The 22,877-nt window shown below is 41.6% G+C and overlaps 2 protein-coding genes and 1 pseudogene across 4 annotated transcripts; 2 read left to right on the top strand and 1 right to left on the bottom strand.

Moving 5' to 3' along the window:
• The first annotated feature begins 1,064 nt into the window (after positions 1 to 1,064).
• LOC116199388 lies at positions 1,065 to 1,520 on the top strand. Its single transcript, XM_031529722.1, has one exon. The coding sequence runs from the start codon at positions 1,065 to 1,067 to the stop codon at positions 1,518 to 1,520; it is 456 nt and encodes a 151-aa protein (XP_031385582.1).
• Positions 1,521 to 10,201: 8,681 nt separating this feature from the next.
• LOC116199382 lies at positions 10,202 to 12,649 on the bottom strand (annotated as a pseudogene).
• Positions 12,650 to 18,141: 5,492 nt separating this feature from the next.
• LOC116202096 (glutamate receptor 2.1-like) lies at positions 18,142 to 22,677 on the top strand. 3 transcript variants are annotated; one of them, XM_031533620.1, is made up of 7 exons: positions 18,142 to 18,600; positions 18,688 to 19,007; positions 19,259 to 19,939; positions 20,050 to 20,409; positions 20,521 to 20,836; positions 21,329 to 21,738; positions 21,820 to 22,677. In XM_031533620.1, the coding sequence occupies exons 1-7, from the start codon at positions 18,315 to 18,317 to the stop codon at positions 21,901 to 21,903; spliced, it is 2,457 nt and encodes an 818-aa protein (XP_031389480.1). In that variant the 5' UTR covers positions 18,142 to 18,314; the 3' UTR covers positions 21,904 to 22,677. The 3 variants fall into 3 exon arrangements, with proteins under 3 accessions (XP_031389480.1, XP_031389479.1, XP_031389478.1); XM_031533619.1 differs by having other exon boundaries at positions 18,147 to 18,600; positions 21,437 to 21,738; positions 21,852 to 22,677; XM_031533618.1 differs by having other exon boundaries at positions 18,148 to 18,600; positions 21,852 to 22,677.
• Positions 22,678 to 22,877: the final 200 nt, after the last annotated feature.

Below are 22,877 nucleotides of genomic sequence, written 5' to 3'. Positions count from 1 at the left end.
TGTTGTTTCAAAATATCTCGTCAAGTTAGTCGTAGTGTGTGACCCTGTAGGTTCCCAATTACGTTGATAGTAATATCGAAATCTCTATTTTAATATTACAAACAGTGAGCGGCATCTAGCAATGCATCACTGTTACTCAAGTAATCGGAAAGTCAATTTCTCGACGAACCTCGTGACCTATATTACCGTGTAATATAATCCATTGTCCTCTATATCTCTATTGAGCCCAAGGCATGGTCGATGACATCCTTGTATGGCTTAATATCTCTCTTTCTTGATTTACCGGGTAAGTCTATCAGAGCAAATGAGCTCGATATCATTATATCGACTCATTTGGGTATGCATACACTTTTAGACTTAACCACCAAGTGGCCGTGAGATATCGCTCCCGTTTCGTAGGAGGGACAAATCCTATCTTGGTCACTCACATTCTTTTCCATGCTTTGTGGCATACCCAATAACTATCTTTATAACCAACCAGTTACGGTGGCGTTTGACAGTATCAAAATTTACGACATTACACGTAGGAATCCATGGTGACCTCAAGTCAAAGGACCATTACACTATAGTCACTTTGAGATATGCTAATGACAGTCACGTAACAACCCATGTAGCAATCTCATGGTGGGTCAGTCCAATACACATTACACTTAATGTATACATGTGGTGTGATTTGATATCTCCATATCCATGACCTATGAGATTTGGTCATCAATCAACACTCACACTAGTCTAACCGTATTACCGTTGTCCTAATTAACGATAATACTTTGACTATGGACATTTAGGAATAATGTTCAGTAATTATAGGATCTCACAATCAAGTCACACTTGATGCCTATTGAACCTACTATTCCAAGGACATTATTGTGTAAAATCATATTTAGCGCAATCTACACAATAACAGATATGCCTCGTTTTATAATGAAATAGATATCATATTACAAAACTGATTATAGATTGCCTCTAGGGCATACACCAATTCCCAACAGAGGGTGACCAGGAAGGCTAAGGCAAAATCGTGCCTTTATGCTGCAGTATCAGCCACTCTTTTCACCAGGATTATGAGGCTTCAGTCAGCCAAGGCGATATGGGACTATTTGAAGACTGAGTATGAAGGAGATGAGAAGATTAGAGGTATGAAGGTTCTCAACCTTATGAGAGAGTTCGAGAGGTTGCAAATGAATGAGAGTGAAACAGCGAAACAATTTGCAGATAAGCTTGTGGAAATAGCAAATAAAATATTGGTGTTAGGGACTGACTTAAGTGAAGCAAGGCTGGTGCAAAAGTTGCTAGTTTCAGTACCAGAAAGATATGAAGCAACCATTGCTTCGCTGGAGAATACAAAGGAATTGTCAGATCTGAAGTTTGCCGAAGTTCTAAGTGCTTTACAAGCACCAGAACATAGGAGAATGATGAGGATAGAAGAGCCAGTAGAGGGTGCATTGCAAGCCAAAGTGAAGCAAGGAAATCTTGCAAACAACCAAGGGAGCACAAGTTCAGATGCTGGAGATGGCTAGGGCGATTCAGATCCTTGTAAGCATTGTGGGAAAAAGGGCCATCCTCACTTCAGATGTTGGAGGAGACCTGATGTAAAGTGTAGAAAATACCACAAAATGGGGCATGTGCAGAGGATTTGCAGGGAGAAGCATCATCATTTTGGAGAAGCACAGACTGCAGAAGCAAATGAGGTAGAGCATCTATTTGTGGCCTCCTGCGTTACTTCAAATGCATCTAGGGATGGCTGGCTTGTAGATAGTGGTAGTACTAACCATATGACAGGCAATGAAGGCTTGTTTTGTAAGTTAGACAGATCAGTAAAGTCAAAAGTGAGAATAGGGAATGGTGATTTCATTACTGTTGAAGGGAAAGGAGATGTATTGATTAAGGGTCCTAGTGGTACTAAGTTGATTACTGAAGTGTTGTTTGTGCCTCAAATTGACCAAAACTTACTTAGTGTTGGTCAGTTGGTTAAGAAAGGATTCAAGGTAGTGTTTGAGAAGCAAGAATGTGTCATTGCAAATGTTGATGGGCAGACAGTGCTTGTGATTCCTATGAGAGATGAAGGTTTTTTGTTCAATCCAATGGACAAAAGGCATGTAGCTATGGAAAGTCAGGTTGAGGAGATTGAAAAGAATGGGAAAGGTGCTGCACAGCAATTGCAGATTGCACCTTAGAACACACAATTTGAGAAGCATATTGAAGCATTGTATTTTGAGGAATTGGTAGATGATCCACCTATAAGAGGCACCAGATCACTAACAGAAGTGTACCAAAGGTGTAATGTAGCTGTCTTTGAGCCAGCGTGCTTAGAGGAAGCCAAAGAAGACCAACGGAAAGGTACAATGCGGGAGGAGTTGAGCATGGTTGAGAAAAACCAGAAGTGGGATGAAGGTTCTGTCAATATGTACAAGGCAATTTGGTCAGGGAAGTTGAAGGAAAACTTAAATTTTGGTTTAGAAGAAGCTGCTCAATTGTTTAAGGTGAAGTTCTACTATTTTGGAGAGGTGCAGCAACGTAGAGGAGTTAAACTGGTGTACTGCAAAAACAAGGACCAGTTGGCTGATTTGTTCACTAAGTCATCTCATTGTTACAAGGTTGAGTGGCATAAGGAAAATATTGGAGTTTTGTGGCAGTCTCTGATCCAAGGAGGAGTATGTTGGAGATTGAATCAGCACTGCTGTGCTGATGTGGATTAGATCAGATCAGCAGACAGTTACTTATGGTTCTATTATGTGTCCTTTAATGTTTGGTCAGGTTCCTATTTTTTAGTAGTGCAAGGCATGTGTAATGTGGCAGTTACTGGTGTGTTAGAGGCAGTTACTTACTGCTGTGTTGTCTACGTTTTTGTGTTTGTACTCTATAAATCTGTATGATAGATCTTTAATGTAAAAAATAGTTCCATTCTCTCATTCTCCCATTCTCCCTGTGTGTGTTATTCTCTCTCGTTTCAGTTCTCTTTGTTTTGCAATAACTTGCAGACTCGTGAGACAAGTATGAGTTTTTGATTCCTCTGGTGAGTGAGTTAAACACCAAGAGTGTGTTTGAACTAAAAAGGGGCATTTACCTAAAATGACTCATGGTTTGCCCGTTTTGTCAAATCTATCCTATGTTTTTTTTGGTCAAATCTATCTCATGGTTTACTTTTCGCATCAAATCTATCTCGGCGTTATCTCTTCCATCGACATCTAACGGCCGTGCTGACGTGGCGCCTACGTGGCAAGTGTGGCCCACTATCTCTCCACGTGCCACGTCACGGATACGTGTATGAGAAATTAACTTACGTGCATGGTTTGTCTCAGGTACCTTATAGAAGTGTGATTCATCCATCAGCCCAAGATATCAATATACTAAACAAGCTCGCCAAGCTGATGCATATGCAGACAAGGGTTTTCCTGGTTCACATGACTGCTTCGCTCGGGTCTCAGATATTCTTGCGCGCGAGAAAGGCAGGGATGCTAAATGATGAGACTGTGTGGATTGTGACTGACAGGTTAACATCATTGCTCGACCCAGTCGGGCATAGAGCGATTGAGTCCATGCAAGGTGCGATAGGGGTGAGGCCTCACCTCCCCATGTCGAAGCAGCTTATACGCTTCAAGAAGAAATACCCAACCAATGAGCTTATCAGTGGTCTTCAATCTTCTCTACAGTAATATATATATGTTCATCAAATTAATCTAAGAGTTCAGGCCAATCTCTTGTTGCAATGTCACTTGCAAGTGCATTACAAAGATTCTCTCGGATAGAATTAAGTGTTTCCTCCCTGATTTTATTTCACCTGTGCAAAGTGCTTTTGTCAAGGGCAGGGACATAAGGGATAATATCCAGCTTGCTCATGAATCGGTTACGGATTATAAAAGGAAGGATGTGAGTCCTCGTTGTGCTATAAAAGCTGATATCATGAAAGCGTTAGACTCTGTAGATTGGAATTTCATCATTACTGTGCTGGAAGTTATTGGAGTGCCTAAACAATTTCTTGCTTGTATAAGGGTTTGCATTACTGGTGCACACTGTTCAATCTGCGTTAATGGCAGTCTAGAGGGTTACTTCAAGGGACAGAAAGGAGTTCGGCAAGGAGATCCTTTGTCTCCCTACTTGTTTGTAGTTGCTATTGAGGTCTTAATGAAGCTGTTGCAAATAAGAGACTTGCCTATCACCTTTTCTGCTCTAGAGTGAATGCTACTCATTTGGGGTTTGTTGATGATCTCTTGATGTTTTGTTAAAGGAGAGCTGCAATCTATTAGAGCTTTGTTGGATGTCTTTCATGAATTTTATTTCTGGTCTGAAATTAAATCCTAGCAAAACTGAGATGTATACTGCTGGGGTTGATCATGAAGTGGTGAGGAGAATGGTGGGGATTAGTGGCTTTAAGAGAGGTTCTCTTCCAGTGGAGTTCCACTTGTACCTGGTAGGATTTCAGATAAGGAATGTAAGCCTAATGTTGAGAAGATTACTCAGAGAATAAACACGTGGACAGCTAAGAAGCTATCATATGCAGGAAGGCTACAGTTGATTCAATCTGTGTTGCACTCAACGATAAATTTCTGGTGCAGAGCGTTTATGTTACCTAAGTAGGTTTTGAAGGTTGTAAAGGGAAAATGCAAAGCTTTTCTCTGGAAAGGAAAGGATGCTACTGCAAAAGGATCAAAAGTTGCTTGGGAGACAGTTTGCCTACCTAAGAAGGAAGGGGGACTTGGACTAAAGCAGCTTTATGCATGGAATCGCGCGTGTATAGTGAGGTTCATTTGGCTTCTTATTAGTGGAGTAGGATCTCTATGGATTGCCTGGTCAAGAGCTTACATAATTAGATAAAGGAATTTTTTGGTCACTTAAAATACCAAATTCCTGCTCTTATGCTCTCAAGTGCCGGTCTCACAAAACGTTCTAGAGTTTCTGCTATTATAGAGGAGGATAGATGGATTTGGAGAAGTAGAAGATCTCCTGAGTTGTTTGCAATTCAGGAAGGGTTACAACACATTAGATCCTGTAGTAGTTTGGAAGATAAGATCATTAGGTTAGCTCATCCTAAAGGGAACTTCACAGTGGCAGGCTGACGCAGTGTACACGCGAGTAACTAGTCACAGACCCGTTAATTCGTGCACGAATACCAGAACTACGACCTTCTATCATCTGTTGATTCTACGAGTACCAGGGAATATGCATCAAACTCGAATCAAATCCAAGATTGGGCAAAGAGCACGAAAGCTCCAATTTTTATTAACTGATCAAAAGACAAAACGTTCTTAACTTAGGGCTTACAAAGCTTAAATAGGGTCTAAAGAAAACCTAAATTGCACAAAAGAAATAAACTAGTTTGGAGCTACCGTGCTCTTTCGCCCATTCTCAGATTCGATTTGAGTTGGATATCGATTTCCTAGGAATTCGAAGAATCAATAGGGGATTGAAGGTCGTAGTTCCGGTATTTTGCCGGATCAACGGATTTGTGACAGGTTGTTAGCGTGTACGTTGCGTCAGTTGGTATTAGAGTCGCGTTCGCTCTTGGATCAGCGATGCCGCCCCAAAGAACGGCTAATCAATGTCATGCTGCAGAGGAGGGCAAATTGGATCAGAGGATCGAGCAGATCATTGATACCCGACTGAAGGTGGCGTCGGAGCGTAGGCTGGACGTGATTGTGGATCGCCTGACTGAGAGGATGGAAGCGTTGATGGAGGCCCAGCAGGAGGTCGAACCGAGGCACGGCCGAGTCCCTAATCCGACTGTGAACTTGGAGGATGTCGAGTATGATTCCTATTCTGAAGGGGACGCGATAGAGTATGTTGGGAGGGATCGTAGGGGAGGTCGGTTGTCGACCGCAAAAATAGACCAGAGACAATGGGAGACAGACCTTAGGACTAGTATTCCCAAATTCCAAGGGGCTTGCAGTCGAAGGAGTTTCTAGATTGTCTAGCGACAGTGAAAGAAGTCCTGGAGTTCAAGGGGGTTCCTGATGACAAACAGGTACAACTCGTGGCGACTTGACTGCGTGGTAGGGCGACAACTTGGTGGCAGCAGGTGAAGCATACCCGTAGCAGAATAGGCAAACCTAAGATCACGTCGTGGGAGAAGATGAAAAAAACATTTGAGGGCTGCCTTTTTGCCTTATAACTTTCAGCGAATCATGAACCAATGCTTGCAGAACTTGAGGCAGGGCAGTAGGTCGGTAGACAAATACACCGTCGAATTTTACCAGTTGGTTGCTCGTAACAAGCTTCAGGAAACCGAGGATCAACTGGTGGCGAGATATGTTGGCGGACTGAGAGTGCAACTACAAGACATGATCAATTTGTTTGACCTTGTTAGCGTGTCTTCCTTCTATCAAAGGGCCCTAATTGTCGAGAGGCAGCAAAAGCGAGTGGGCAATGGGGTGACCAATGGAGATGTTGCCGTTGCAGGAACTAGTGGGGTCGTCCAGGCTGGCGGTGGTAGTGCTGTTCCTGGAAGTCCATCGAGGCCTGCCAATATTGGGCCGAGCAATAGCGGAGCAAAGTGCTTCAAGTATGGAGAGCCCGGACATCGGCAGTCTGAGTGCAGAAAGGGGGAAAAGTGGGCGATGTTTATTCAAGAGGATCCGTCTGATGACATTGTTTTTGTAGCAGGAGGCGATGGAGAGCCCAAGTTCGACGAGGAGGAGATTATGATAGGAGATAGGGAGCCCAATCTAGTGGTGAAGAGGTCTTGTATGACCCCGAATGCTGCGAACGAAGACTGGTTGCGTAACAACATCTTCCAGTCCACTTGCACCATCGAGAGTAAGGTTTGTCGTTTCATGATAGAGTTGGGTAGCTGCAAGAACATTGTGTCTGTTAAGGCCGTGCAAAAGTTGGGCCTGCGTACTACACGGCATCCCAAATCGTATAAGTTGGAATGGCTGAGGAAAGGAGGTGAAGTAAGTGTTTCGAAGCGTGCTCTGGTTACTTTCTCTGTTGGCTCTCGATATAAGGATACTATTTGGTGTGATGTTGTTATTATGGATGCATGTCACTTGTTGTTGGGGAGGCCCTCACAGTTTGATAGGAGCGCGAGCCATGACGAGAGGACCAACAAATACAGTTTGATAAGGGGTTGAAGATTATATTGGTGCCGAACAGGGATGCCATCGAGCCCCGACCTGCTAATCCGGTTACTGGAACCAATTTGTTGTCCCTTGCCCAGTTTTAGGAGGAGTTGCATGATGCGGAGTTTATGTTTGCTCTCGTGGACATGGAGGTTGTGGAGGAGGGCATTGCGTTTGTTGAGTCTTTGCCGATTTTGAAAAAATTCCATGATGTCTTTCTTGAGGAGCTGCCAAATGGACTACCACTTTTGCGGGACATCCAACACCATATCGACATTCAGCCTAATGCATCCCTTCTGAACAAGCCACACTACAAGAGGAGCCCGGCTGAGCATGAGGAGTTGAGGAGACATGTGGAGGAGCTGGTATCGAAGGGGTTTATTTGGAAGAGTATGAGCCTGTGTGTCATCCCAACGCTTCTAGTACCCAAGAAGGATGGATCTTGGTGTATGTGCTTGGACAGCCGAGCCATCAATAAGATAACGGTCATGCATCGTTTTTCCATTTCTCGTTTGGATGATCTACTTGACCAGCTGAGTGGTGCCAGGATTTTTACTAAGCTGGACAAGAGCGGCTATCACCATATTCGGATTTGGGTTTGTGATGAGTGGAAGATCGCGTTCAAGACCAGGGAGGGGTTATATGAATGGCTGGTAATACCGTTTGGGCTAACAAATGAGTCGAGTACGTTCATGAGAGTGATGAATCAGATTCTGTGGCCTTTCATTGGCAGGTGAGTGGTTGTGTATTTTGATGACATCTTGATCTATAGCGCCGACCCTGAGCAACATCTAACCTACTTGCGCGAAGTACTCTCTGTCCTTCGACACGAGAAACTTTTTGCTGCATTGAAGAAGTGTGTTTTTATGAGGTCGGAAGTTCTTTTCCTTGGTTATATTGTTTATGCTGATTGTTTGAGAGTTGACTCGTCTAAGATCAAGACAGTTAGACAATGGCCTAAACCTGCGAATATTACCAAAGTCAAGAGTTTTCATGGTTTGGCCTCTTTTTACAGGTGGTTTATTCCCCACTTCAGCAGTATTATGGCTTCCCTAACTGACTGCATGAAGAGCGGCAGATTCAAGTGGACTGAGGGTGTAGAAGCGGCATTCCAGGAGATCAAGGAACATTTGACGATCGCCCCAATTCTTGTCATGCCAGATTTTCAACAACCTTTTGAGCTGCATTCTGATGCATCGAAGGTGGGGATTGGAGCAGTCTTGAGCCAGAACAGCAGACCAATTGCCTTCTTTAGCGAGAAGCTAACTGGGGCGAATGTGAGGTACAACACTTACGACATGGAGTTTTATACTGTAGTACAGGCGGTGAAACACTGGCAGCATTATCTTTTCCACAAGGAGTTGGTTTTGTATACCGACCATGAGGCCCTGAAACACCTCCATAGCCAAGATAAAGTGTCAGCCCATCATGCATCATAGGTGGCTTACCTAGAGCATTTCATTTTCTTGATGAAGCATAAGATCATAGTCACTAATCGCGTTGCTGATGCTCTTAGTCGGAGGCGTAGCGTTCTAAGCAGGTTGACAGTTGAGGTACTTGGCTTTAGTTCTTTTGCTAAATTGCTTGAAGTCGACCCCTATTTTTATGTGGCACTTGCTAGAGTTCGAGCTGGAGAGAGAACGAAGTACGTGTTGCAGGATGGTTTTTTTTTTCAGGGGTAATTAGTTCTATATCCCTTACTGTAGTTTAAGGGCCCACGTTATTCAACAGCTACACGACGAGGGTCATGTGGGGAGAGATAGGACCTTGCATTTGGTCCAGACATCCTATTTCTGGCCTACGATTCGTAAGGAAGTGGGGAAGTACGTGCAGAGCTGTACGGTTTGTCAAGTGTCCAAGGGTAATGCAACTAACGCGGGGTTGTACATGCCCATGTCGATTCCCTCATAGCCATGGGCGGATATCAGTATGAATTTCGTCATTGGCTTGCCCCATACCCATCGAGGCAATGATTCTATATATGTGGTTGCTGACAGGTTTTTCAAGATGGCACACTCTATTCCGTGCAAGAAAACCACTAATGTTGTGCGGGTTGCTCAGTTTTATTTTCAGGAGGTATACCGTTTGCATGGTCTGCTTGTCTCTATTGTGTCTGACAGGGACACCCGTTTCCTGAGCCACTTCTGGCGGAGCCTCTGGAAGATGGTGAACACCCAGTTGAACTTCAGTACGGCTTATCACCCGTAGGCAGATGTGGTTAACAAGTCCTTGGGCAATATATTGAGGGGTTTAGTAGGGGAGCACGTGAAGAGCTAGGACCAGAAGTTGAGTCAAGCAGAGTTTGCGCACAATCATGCTGTTAATCGTAGCACCGGCTTCAGTCCCTTCCAGGTGGTGTACTCCGTTACTCCCAGGGGTCCCCTTGATCTGTTACCCGTGCCGGATAAGACCAAGGTCCATGGGAAGGCAGCTGACTTCATTCACGGGCTACAAGAGATTCATGAGGCAGTGCAGAATAATTTGGAGAAGGTTACTGGAAAATACAAGACCACTGTTGACTGAAGGAGAAGGCACGTGGAGTTTGAAGTTTGCGATTTTGTCTAGGTTGTCCTTACCAAGGATCTTTTTCTGTCGGTGACTACACAAGCTCCCTACCAGAAAGATTGGTGGTCTTGTGGAGGTCGTAGAGAAAATCAATCCGAACGTCTATCGGCTTAAGTTTCTTAGCCACATTCGTACTGTCGATGTGTTTAATGTGAAGCACTCGATTCCTTACGCAGGTAATAGCTCGGACGAAGACGATACGAGGGCGAATTTTTTCCACCTAGGGGAGAATGATGCGGCAGAAGATGTGGCAAATCGGTACCTCAAGAAAAACAAGTTCTGACGACCCTGTCTCGAGGGAAACGGCGGAGCACTACTCACCCCATCGGACCTGACTAGACGTGATTTAGGCCAAATTCCATTATTTAGGGTCTCAGACGGGCAATTTTATGTTATTTGGGTGTTTTTGCAAATTTTAGGGAAATGTTTATTTCTTTCGTGTAATTTCATTTAATCCTATTTAAGCAATGTAAGCCCTAGAGTTAAGGAGTTGTTTGTTTTGGATCATCCAATAAAATTTGGAGCTACCGTGCTCTTTCGCCTATTCTCGGATTCGATTCGAGGTGAACGCCGATTTCTTAGGAAGTCAAAGAATCAATAGGGGATTGAAGGTCGTAGATCCAGTATTCTACGGAATCAACGAATTTATGACAGGTTATTCGCGTGTACACTACATCAGTCATGTAGTAAGAGCTGAGGCAAAGAAAGAAGACAGTTCTGAGGAATGCCACGGCATATGACCCTGCAAAGCTCCATGTGAAGGCAATTCTGAAAGAGTCCTCCTGATGCTCTGGCGAAAGTGGTGGTGTTAACACCGATCCCTTCGAACTGTTGCAACTCGGCCCACATAGCAAGGGATTACCTTCATAACTCTGCCTCATGAAAGTTGCAAATTGATTTTTCTGCTCAAGTATCCGGCCTGACAAATTGTTGTAAGAGACACTGAATGTCGATAGATTATAGAGCTCTACCAATTGTGGCGGTATCTCCCCACTTAGATTGTTGTGGGAGAGGTCCAGAGACTCCGCTTGGTCTAAATTGGAGAATGTAATCGGAACTGATCCAGTCAGATGATTGTGCGAGAGGTTCAGGGAATGAATATGACTCAAATAGCCAAGTAGGAGGGGATGGATCCGGACACATTATTGGAAGAGAGGTCCAGCCCTGACACGTGTTCCAAAACCTGACCTTTATATGATTCCAATCTATACTTTGACGTGAACACCATTTCTTCAAGATTGTCCACAAAATTAGCCAAATCAAACTCAACAATTATAGGTGTTTTTTCACCATAAACGTTACCCCAGGACATCGAAAATGAAGTAGATGTTAGAAATATTCCATCAGGAACTTGTGAACTCCCAAAGGCCAATATACTGAAACATGAAGGAATGCTTCCAAAGAATTTATTGTGAGAGAGATCCATTATGCTTATATTGCTAAGCTGGCATAGTTCCTGGGGCATAAGACCTTCAAAAGTATTACCCTACAGTAAGAGAACCCTCAGTTCTGAAAGAGAAGCAATCCAAGAAGGAATTCCACCTAATAACAGCATCATTGCAAAGATTCAACGTCTCTATCGAGGAAACGGCTCGAAGAAACTGTGCTAATGGTCCTCTGAGATTAATTATTTTCATATGCAAGTGTCTCAGAGTTGAAACATTGAAACAGGAAGGTATGCTAGGACCAAAATAATTTCCCGATAGGTTCAAAACTTCAAGTTGTAGCTTACTTAAGCTCAACGGCAAAGTCCCCTCGAAGGAATTATTCGCCAGTGAAAGGAAACATAATCCTCAGAAATCTCCGATTCAGTCAGATATAGTACTTGATAAAATTGTTACTACTCATGTCCAACAAATTTAGGTGCGGGCTATTGAGTAGCCCTGATGAAACCTCAGAGAACTGATTGTCAGCCAAAGATAGATGAGACAAGCGTGACAAGTCTGCTGCTCTTGGTAGTACTTGGCCACTCAAACTACTGTTTGCCCAAACCATAGTTTCTAGTGATCGACAACCCATTAGTTGCTTCGGTAACTCTCCTATGAATCTATTACTCGACAGGTCAATCATCATCAACTGTCTGGTGTGGCACATTGAAGAAGGGATTCTACCTTGCAGGAAATTTTTGGACATATTCAGGGAATTCAAGTTCGGAAAGATGGGGAGCCAAAGTAAGAAGGGAGCTCTCCCTCTAAAGAATTGGAGAAGACATCGATCAGAAGCATTTCATCATTGATGAGACCAGAATTCAAATCGAGGTTAACCAAGAAAGAGTTAGCCATAAGATAGAAGCCTTGGAGCTTTGTGTTATTCTCCAGTAACCAACTCGAGAACTGCACACCTAAGTTGGTGTACCTGAGTTCAAGTACTACCAGGTCATGCTGCTGCATTAGAAAACTGGGAACAAAACCATGCGGTTTGTTGAAAACTCAATTTGATAGGCGAAATTCAATTAATTGATGTGACGAAGCATGTGGAGCATTCTCTGTTTCCAGTATCAATCTATGGCTGTTGTCTCTAACATCGAACACTTTGAGCTTAGAGTTATTAGCCAATGAAGCAAAAAAAAAGAGCCTTCAAAAGCGTTCCTGGAAAGAGAGAGATATTCAAGATACCTGAGGCTGGAGAAGAGTGAAGGTGGAATGACACCTCTGAGATTGTTATCAGAAAGGCTGAGTGTATAGAGGGAGGTCTGTTGAAAAGGCACTGTAGGATGCTGCCCACGAATTCACTAAGATTGAGATCCAACTCCTCAAGGCCCGTGAATTCACACAAGCTTGTTTTACCTGCCACGAGTTAGTTGTGCTAATTAATTATTTTAGTCCTCCATATATGCCACAACGACCTTTAATGCTGCCAAAGTTAAGACAGTATTTTCGGAATACGTGCCTTCAAATATTGAGTCATTCGGATTATTCCATCCGATTGCCAGGTGTTTAAGAGATGTCATATTCCAAAGGATCGAGAGCTCTGCTCAATTGATAATTTTCCGAAAGATCAAGTACCTCCAGCTTCAACCCTGTCATACATATACATGCGTGAACAGAAATTTTTTACTTTGTAAAATTTAAAATAAATAGTCCACATTTTTTTTTACTGTGACTAGCAAGGTACCTTTAAGATGATGCAAGTGCTCCAATAAATTCATGCGTGAATCTCCTTGAGAGAAGGTAGCCCATCTAAGTCCGGGACTTGCTTCAAGTAATTGGCACTTAAATCTAGTGATCACAGATTCTTCAATCTTAAGGTGTTTGTAAAACCTACATGTATATCTATATATTATATATAGGATAGACAAAAAGTTCACAGATGCATGTTATACTGTCAAAAGGACTAGAAAATCAATGAAGCAATATATGCTTAGTGATCCTGCAAATCCTGAAAAACCTCAATAATAATTTAAACTCATGAACTTAAGAATTTATTGTAATAATAATTTAAACTCATGCACTTAAGAAATGATTGTATTGCACATCTGAAGGTAAGAGGCTTATTCAGTTTTTATGGTTACCATTAGCTATTCTATCTCAGTAAAAGGCAACCTCAGGATAGATAAACGCAAAGCTGTACACTTGTAATCAGCAGACTGCCTGCGATGGAAATAAAAAAATGAACTGCTATATTCTTTTATGTATTAAGATCACTTGTAATCAGTACAATGTTGTTTCCCAAACATTGACATGATAGAAAAAGATCAAAAGACAATGATGCAGTCAGGATAATAAGTTCTAGCGGTCGAAATCAAAAGATCCGGTAGTGATTGACAACGCATTAGTTGCTTCGGTAGCTCTCCTATGAATTTGTTACTCAACAAGTCTAGAGACTGCAACCATTGGGTTGACGTTGGGCAAAGTGAGGAAGGAATTCTACCTTTGATGGAATTCCTGGACATGTTTAAATTCGTTAATCTTGGAAAGATGGAACCAAAGTAAGAAGGAAGCTCTCCTTCAATAGAATTGGAGGACATATTGATCGTCTGCATTTCATCGTTGAAGAGACTGGAATTCAAGTTGTTTAAGTTACCAGAGAAAGAGTTGTCCATAAGATTAAGACTTGTAGCTTTGTGTTATTCTCCAGTAACCAACTCCGGAACTGTCCGCCTGAGTTGGTCTAGCTGAGTTCAAGTACTACTAGGTCATGCTGCTGCATAAGAAAACTGGGAACAAAGCCATGCGGCTTGTCGAAAATGTAGTTTGATAGGCAAGAGTCAACTAACTGATGTGACGAAGCATGTGGAGCATCCCCCGTTTCCAGTGTCAATCTATGGCTATTGTTTGTAAGATCGAACACTTTGAGCTTAGAGTTATTAGCCAATGAAGCAAGTGAAAACGAGCCTTCAAAAGCGTTCCCCGAAAGAGATATATATTCAAGAGACCTGTGGCTGGAGAAGAGGGAAGGTGGAATGGCACCTCCGAAATGGTTATAAGAAAGGCCGAGTGTATAGAGGGAGGTCATGTTGGAAAGGCACGGGGGGATGCTGCCCACGAAATCATTTTCACTAATATCAAACTCCTCAAGGCCCGTCAATTCACACAAGCTTGTTTTACCTGCCACGAGTTAGTTGTGCTAATTAATTATTTTAGTCCTCCATATATGCCACGACGACCTTTAATGCTGCCCAAGTTAATTAAAACAAAAGTATTTTCAGAATGCTTGCCTTGAAATATTGAGTCATTCAGATTATTCCATCTGATTAACAGGTGTTTAAGAGATGTCATATTCCAAATGATCGAGAGCTCATCCTCACTGCTCAATGGAGGATCATTCTACGAAAGAACAAGTGCCTCCAGCTTCAACCCTGTCATGCATATGCATGCATGAACAAAAAGTTTTTGCTTCGTAAAATTAAAAATAGAGTCTCTATTTTTTCTACCGACTAGCAAGGTACGTACCTTTAAGGTGACTCAAATTCTCTAGTCTATTACTGTGTAAATATATTTCCTTGAGAGAAGGTAGCCCATCCAAGTCCGGAACTTGCTTCAGGTGATTGCCACTTAAATCTAGTGATTGTAGGCTTTTCAATCTCAAGGTGTTTGTAAAACCTACGAGTACATATATATGTATATGTACATATATAGGTAAACAAAAAGTTGGCGAGTCACTCCATAAGAAAAGGCTAATACTACATAATATTAATTTTGAAGGGTTGGGAGGATTTATCAAAATATTATATCATAGTCGTTCTTTGGAAAAAAAAAAGAAGATAAATACTTTCCCGGCAGTATCATCATTCCTACATTCCTCATTCAATTACTTTTGTCCTATTTTATTAAACTTGTAAGTATTAAACTAGCTTGCAATTACTTAGGTCATATATAGATGGATCAAAAGCAAACTCAATATGGGTGAAACAGTACTTATAGTGTCGTAACTTATATATTGTTGGGGATAGAGTGTAATAATGGATATATATATATATATATGGGAGAATTATAAAAATGCTCTGCTAAATTTGTCTTTTTTTTGAAATCGAATCTTATAAGTTTCAATTTAATTTTTTCAGTCCTAAAACATTTGTTCCATTAGACATTTATAGTTTAAATTGTAACTACCCATAAACCAATATCGACGTAGATGTAGACAACATCGAATATTAAACGAGTGTCGTTAAAATAATTACATGAAATATATAGAAAATTAAAAATTTTGAAATAGAAAAAAAAATCCACAAAAGGCCCGTGTAGCGGGGCTAGGTGGTTCTTATTATAATTACTTTTTATTCAATTGGAGAAAACACAGGAGACCACCACCCGTCATTGAGGTCGGCGGAGGACACACTGGTTGTCACGACTTCAATGAGGGGTATGGAGGTTGTTGGTTGTGGCCACCACCAGCCTGATCAAATCTCCTTATCAAGAAACACAAATATAATATGGATATGTGGCCTTTCTCAAGAGCGTCATAGTATATTATATACATGATTTGATTTGAGGTCCGCCGGCAGGGTAAGGGGAGTGAGTGGGTGGAATTTTCCCCACTCGCGGTCGCCCCCCCTTCCCTTTTTGTTTTTTTTTTTTGTAATTTTTGTATTTTTTTTTCAATTTTTCCCTTTTCTTTTGTGTTTTCACATTGGTTCCAAAAAATGTACCACGTATTTCGATCAACGCGTTATGTCAAAAAATCTGATTGTAAGGTCGACGTGTTACACATTTCTTGTGATTTCATATCCAATCCCAAAAAATTTCACCTAATTCGATCAATGTGTTAACGCCAAATGATCAAATCGTTAGGCTGAAACATTATATCTTTTTAGTGTTTTTAAATCTAAGTCGAATAAGCTACCACGTAATATCGTCGACATGTTATGCCAAATGATCCGATCACAAACATTTTTTTTATTTTTTTGTAATTTTCATTTTCTAAAATTTCTCCATTTTTTTTAGCCAGCGTTTTCAAATTCGATTCGAGTAAGTACCACGTAATATGACCACGCGTTATACCAAAAAATCCGATGGTAAGATCGATAAGTTAAACCCTTTTAGAATTTTCAAATCATATCCCAATACGCTGACGAAAAGTAGAGACAACATTGGAGTCATCAGTTATTTTTCCTCGTAAGTCTTATGAGAAAATGATAGATCTTGCATTATTGGAAAAAGTCATAGCGGACCAACTTAATACCGTTCATGGGAGTTATCGTGGAATTGTCTTCATTTGGTTGAGTTGAGGGGACATTAATTGACAATTGATGTTCCAGTCAACCATCACATTCGCTTGTGGAATAAATTGAATTCAAGAATATGAAAAATCAAACATATAGAAATATAATAAGCATATCCGTATTACACACGGTCTCTCGTAACAATTTTTCTTTATCTGTTTAAATTCTTTTTAAGTATTTCTTTCATAATTTTACAATACGTACATAGAATTTTTAGCAATTTAAAATGATCTTTAATAATTAATCTTAATTAATGAAATTGATAAGAATTAAAAAAAAAAAAAGAGGAAGAAATGGGGAGTTGGGCGTGGGAGAGAGCAGCAATTCGGATTTGGAACCACGAGGAAAAAGAGAGAAGAAAAGCGAAAAAAAAAAAAGGAAGGAAGAGGTGGTGAATGGGGTTGGTTATTTTTGTAAATTTATAATCATAATCTAGATTTTATGAGTGACCAATCAAAATTTATGGTGAATGAACTTGAATTCCTTATTCAGATTGATATCTCTCGACCGAGAAATACCCATGAGACCGGAGGTTCATCAATTTGAGAGATTGATAAACATAATTAGTGTCGGCTGATTGAAATATGGAAGAAAAGCAATAGGCATGTTGAAACTCTGCAGCTTTCGTTCGAGCAAAGAAAATGATCATAAACTCAACCCCAAAAGGAAAAAAAAAAAAAAGAAAAAAAAAAGAGTTGTTTGGCTGATCTTCCTAGTTGAGGACGAACTATGGAGTGGGGAAGCCTTTGAAAAATTTTAGTGCTAATCTTAATTAACTCCTTTTCAATTTTAATCTTGATATTTATTATAATATTAATTCATATTCTCACGCATTCTTGTAAATTAAAAGAAGGTGGGCATGGCCAGTGCATATGTCTCGTATACAACAAAATTGACCAAAAAATAAAATAAAAATAAAATAAAATAAAATAAAAAGGAAAATTGATCATGTTTGACTCCTCTCAACCCACGGACTTCACTCGTCATTAGTGGATGGACCTGCTGACCAAGATGACGGTCCTTGACAGGGGAGTTGCTGCAATGCGGAAGAGCTAGACTATAATCGACAACAAGGTTTCGATTTTGGGCTCCTTTGACCACTGTCGTCCCTCCGCCCTCGAGTCCGCCATTCGCCGGCTCAGTTGCTCAATTATATCCCCCCAGATCAGTCTTCGAACTGTCGAGGATGGGAAGAGTGGAAAAATTTTGACGAACCAAATGTGTCCCTATACGAAATCAATGGTTCTAGGTGACATGTGGCTTTCCTTTCATTCGCCGGCTCAGTTGGTCAATTAAATCCCCCAGATCAGACTTCGAACTGTCGAGGATGGGAAGAGTGGAGAAATTTCCACGAACCTAATGTGTCCCTATACTAAATCAATCGTTCTAGGTGACATGTAGCTTTCCTTTCATTCGCCGGCTCAGTTGGTCTTAAATCTCGCTTCGAACTGTCGAATGGGAGAGTGGAGAAATTTCCACGAACCTAATGTGTCCCTATACTAAATCAATCGTTCTAGGTGACATGTAGCTTTCCTTTCATTCCTGGCTACTCGCGTGGAAGAGTCATACGTATACATATAAATATTTCTATATTTAATTCATTCCCCCAAGTAAAAGCCAATGCCTAGCCTGTCGTTCACTGTTATCAATGCGCGAAGGTTCGTGGCATGGAACCGCCAAGTTCTTAAAACCCTTTCTGTACGTCATCAATTAATTGATTACGACGACTAATAATTAAACTTTTTAGTTTAATTAATTTGCTAATTGTGTATAAAAAAACCTATAGATTTTGTACAAGCTATCGTAGATACTATATATGCATTATATTATATATAGACACTCTCGAATTAATGGTCAAGTCAATTTGCTTGGTAACTTCCAATATTCGTTCTATTTCATTGGCATATCAATTCATATTGCGAAATAAAAATAAGGACGCAAGCTATATATAATTACACACACATATTTTCTGCTGTGATAGTTTTCGTAATATTCACATCACATATATCTTCCTCGTTCTGATCGATCGTATGACAACAATGAGTCGGAGTTCGACCTTGGCGATTTTCTCTTGCATCGTCGTGCTAGTTCTTAATTCGGGTGGACCGGCCATGGCAGCTGAAGGAGACCTGTCAAGGAAGGAGAGGGTGAAAGTGGGCCTGCTTCTGGATTCTAATGCCACTATGGGGAGAATCGCCTCGAGCTATATCAATACGGCACTGTCGGATTTTTATGAAGCCCATCCTAGTTATCGTACGAGGCTGTCTCTTCACTTCAGGAATCCTCAAAATGATGTTGTTCTCGTAGCTTCAGCAGGTATACGATAATTTATATTTTGCATTAATCAATCTTCTCTTGATTCTTTGGGTGCCATCAAGTTAATGGATTGATCGCTTTTTGCAGCATTAGACTTGATGCAAAATGAAGAAGTGCATGCTATAATTGGGCCGGCGTATTCCTCACAAGCCAAGTTTGTTATCGACCTTGGAATCAAAGCTCAGGTTCCTATCATATCCTTCTCGGCCACTAGTCCTTCCCTTTCACCTACCCAAAGCCGGTACTTCGTTCGGACAGCTTATGATGACTGCTCCCAAGTGAAAGCAATAGCTGCTCTCATCCAAGCATTTGGCTGGAGAGAGATCGTCCCCATCTACGAGGACACCGACTATGGCAACGGCCTGATTCCCTACTTGACGGATGCCTTCCAAAATATTGACACTCGAGTAAGTACTATATATCATCGCTCCGGGGCTAAATTATATTCCTTGTGATTTTCAATGAAAGCTTTTTTCACTCTCTGGAAATTAACTATTCCGCGTCAATGTATAGATTTCGATTGATATGTATATTATATAAAATATATACATATATATGCGTATCATCCAGAGATGAATCTAAAAACCGACTTATAAAATTCTTTTAACTTCTTTATCAGACCGAGCACCAGCTGAATCTGCTTGTTGATTGTGTGTAGGTACCCTATAGGAGTGCAATCCATCCAACTGCCCAAGATATTGACATCTTGAAGGAGCTAAACAAGGTGATGACCATGCCAACTAGGGTATTCCTGGTCCACATGACCGCCACACTTGGGTCCCGGCTCTTTGTCCTTGCCAATGAGGCCGGGATGCTGAACGAGGAGAGCGTGTGGATCGTGACCGATGGGCTGTCTTCCTTGCTCGATCCAGTCGGCTCCACGGCCATGAGCTCCATGCAAGGTGTGGTGGGCGTGAGGCCGTATGTCCCCATGTCCAAAAGGCTAAAGAAGTTCATGGAGAAGCAATTGAATACTTCTCCTGGAATCTCCACCTTTAATGGTACTGAGACAGTCAATCTCTTCAGCCTTTGGGCTTATGACACTATTTGGGCATTAGCCAAGGTAGCCGAAAAGCAATGGACATCATCTGATCAATTGCGGTATGTTAGGCCAAGCACGAACAGAAAAATGGCAGCACTCAACTTCTCGGACACTGGAACCTCAGAGATGGGCCCTAAGCTTCTACAAGGAATCATAAACCTCAGCTTCCATGGTCTTTCTGGGCTTTTTGAGATGGTTCACGGGCAGCTCCAACCCTCTGGATTCGAAATCATTAATGTTCTTGGGAACGAGGAAAAGATCATCGGGTATTGGACCTCGAAGCATGGCCTCTCAAAGGTGTGTGCTCCATCAGTCCCATATTAAAGAATGTAAATTCCGTATTTTCGACTCATTGTTTCCTAGCTAGTAGGCCCTAAAAGATTAATTTATCTACTGCAACTACACAGACTCTGAGCAATCGCACTGAAGAAAATCGAGAGTACTACTCAACTTCCATGGATGATCTAAAACCAATTCTGTGGCCCGGAAAAACCCAGAAGGAACCCAAGGGCTGGGTTATGCCTCCCCTGAAGGATACGAAGATGAAGATCTCAGTCCCTTTTAAAACTGGTTTCAGTGAATTCTTCAAGATACACTGGGACCAGCGCACGGGTGTTCCTTCCTACTCCGGTTTCTCATATGACATGTTTATAGCTGTGATGGACGCATTGCCTTTCTACATGCCATATGAAATTGTTCCATTTATGAATGCAAGTAGACAGTCTGCCGGAACTTATGATGAGATGCTTTACCAGATCAAACTTCAGGTAATAACTACTATTTTTGGAGCTGAGGCCAAACAAATATACGTCTCTGATATATATGAAAAAGAGGCCAGGCAGGTTCAATCTTGAAAATAACGTCTCTGTGCATTACAGAAAGTCGACATTGTTGTAGGGGACGTAATTGTTGTAGCGAATCGCTCCAATTACGTGGATTTCACGCTGCCTTACTCAGAATCTGGGGTGTCGATGGTGGTCGCAATCAAGGACGATGAAAGGAGGAACATGTGGATCTTCTTGAGGCCACTGAGCTGGGCCCTGTGGTTAACCATTGGACTATCATTCGTCTTAACCAGCCTCATCGTCTGCTTTCTGGAAGGCCGCCACCAGAACGAAGACTTTGGTGGCTCCAGGAGTGAGCAACTCAGCACCAGCCTCTGGTTTTCCTTCTCAACGCTAGTTTTTGCTCATCGTAAGATCTCCGGAACTCTCATCTGACCTCCCCCTATATATTAATTAACTCATCATTCGTAAAGTCATGCTTGGGTACCGGACATGGAAAGGGCATAGAGAATATATTTTCGTCATATAAAGGACGCGTGAACTTTGTCTTGTTATTGATTGATTTCGTTCCATTCCTTATTCATTCCCTCATACCGAATAAGTAGTTAAGTGCTGCCCTCTCATCCACGTTCCTTTCCATGCGGCCTTCTCTGACCTGATCAGATGCAATACATACCTAAGGATTCGGTGTGTTGTAACCAAGAACTCTTTACATGAAACCACTAGGTTCTGATGTGTTCGATCCTTATTGGGCTTCCTAACCGGGAACCTCCTTAGTTCCTTTATGTGTGGGCATTCTACCGGCCTGATCAGCGCTATAATTCCTCAGATAAATGGAAGCACTGACATGACCAAATAATTTGTGATAAAAACTTGAAATTGTTAAGTTTTATTGACCCAGGGGAAAAGGTGGTAAACAATCGGACGAGGCTAGTCCTTGCAGTGTGGATATTCCTCTTGTTGATCATAACGCAAAGCTACACAGCAAGTTTGGCCTCACTCTTGACAGTTGAACAGCTGCAGCCACAATACGTGGATGTGCAAGAGCTCGTGCGAAAACATTACCATGTTGGATACCAAAAAGGTTCCTACGTCCGGGAATTCCTTGTTCGGGATCTCGGCTTCGATGAGTCAAGGTTGATTCCTCTCAACTCTGCCGAGGAGTACCACGAAGCGCTGTCTAACGGGATCGGGAATGGCGGAGTTGCAGCCATCTATGAGGAGACCCCCTTCATCAAACTCTTTCTCGGGAAGTATTGCAATAAATATATGATGGTGGGACCGAGATATAGGAATGATGGATTTGCTTTTGTAGGTTCTCCGTTCCTCCCTGTTATTTGTATAACTTCCTCATCTTATGCAGAACAAACATATGATGCTGACTAAGTTTAGGATTTAATGTGCCAATGTACATCAACTGTTAGGCATTTCCACGGGGGTCACCCCTCGTCGCGTACTTCTCGAGGGCGATCTTGAATGTGACTCAAGACAAAACCAAGATGAACGAGATCGAAAGGAAGAACCACCTGAGACAGAGTTCATCGTGCCAGGGTGAGGAATCAAACCAAGGCGGGGCCACAATCTCTTCGCACAATCTTAGCCTCGGCGTGGGCAGCTTCAGCGGACTCTTCATCATCACCGGTATTGTTGCAGTGCTCGCAGTTCTAGCTGAGTTGGTGAAGGGGTTCAGGACTAAGCATTCTCTCCGGAAAGGTATAGAGTGGAAGAATTCGAAGGTAGTTCCATTAACAAGTATTGGACAAGGCGACCCCAAAACCGGCCCTGCAAATACTACTTTGTCTGCTGTATGAATTATGATACACTCCGTACCACGAACTATATATACACTCCGATATATAAGGATGAAGAAAGAGGAGATAACAGATGATCAGCTGTTTCCTTGTACAGAAAATTAATCCGGTAGATTTGTCCAGTATTAATCGCTATCTAATGGGTAAGCGATTGGTTATCCCACGAGACATGCCAAATAGATCCATGATGATATGAAAACTTGTTATTAACTTCCATTTTCAGGCTTTCTTGATTTCTCGTGGCCAAAGTTTGAACTGCAAAAGGTCGGCCCAGCGAATCTTGTAACCTGTATTTTCTCGATTTCCATTATATTGCATAACCCGTGTTTCTTAGCAAATGATTAATAAATTGTCTTAATTGAGCAAGAGAGTATAGTGTAATGTAGGGGTACACATTCTCGCCCTAAAAATAAAGAGATTTGAGGTTTGATTCTTGTCAGTATGACTACCGGTGCTTCAATTTATTTAGCTTTTCATATTATTGTATTAGGCATGTGGCCTCCCTTGTAATGAAAATAAATTATCTTAGATAATAAAAACTAGTTGAAGACTCGCGCGTGGCGCGGACGATAATTAAGAAGCTTAAAAATAGAAATCTTGAAATATCAAAATTTATTTGTATTATTAAATAATGTAAAA

This window comes from Punica granatum, chromosome 3 (genome assembly GCF_007655135.1).
Source record: "Punica granatum isolate Tunisia-2019 chromosome 3, ASM765513v2, whole genome shotgun sequence".
Lineage (NCBI taxonomy): Eukaryota > Viridiplantae > Streptophyta > Magnoliopsida > Myrtales > Lythraceae > Punica > Punica granatum.
The sequence above is the reverse complement of the archived record's forward strand: the minus strand, read 5'-3'. Positions and strand labels throughout refer to the sequence as shown.

Coding starts and splice junctions, on each gene's coding strand:
- LOC116199388 (XM_031529722.1), top strand. CDS start 1,065: ATGAGGCTTCAGTCAGCCAAGGCGATATGGGACTATTTGAAGACTGAG.
- LOC116202096 (XM_031533618.1), top strand. CDS start 18,315: ATGACAACAATGAGTCGGAGTTCGACCTTGGCGATTTTCTCTTGCATC. Junction 19,940..20,049: donor CGAAGCATGGCCTCTCAAAG/GTGTGTGCTCCA, acceptor GCAACTACACAG/ACTCTGAGCAATCGCACTGA. Junction 21,739..21,851: donor GGAATGATGGATTTGCTTTT/GTAGGTTCTCCG, acceptor ATCAACTGTTAG/GCATTTCCACGGGGGTCACC.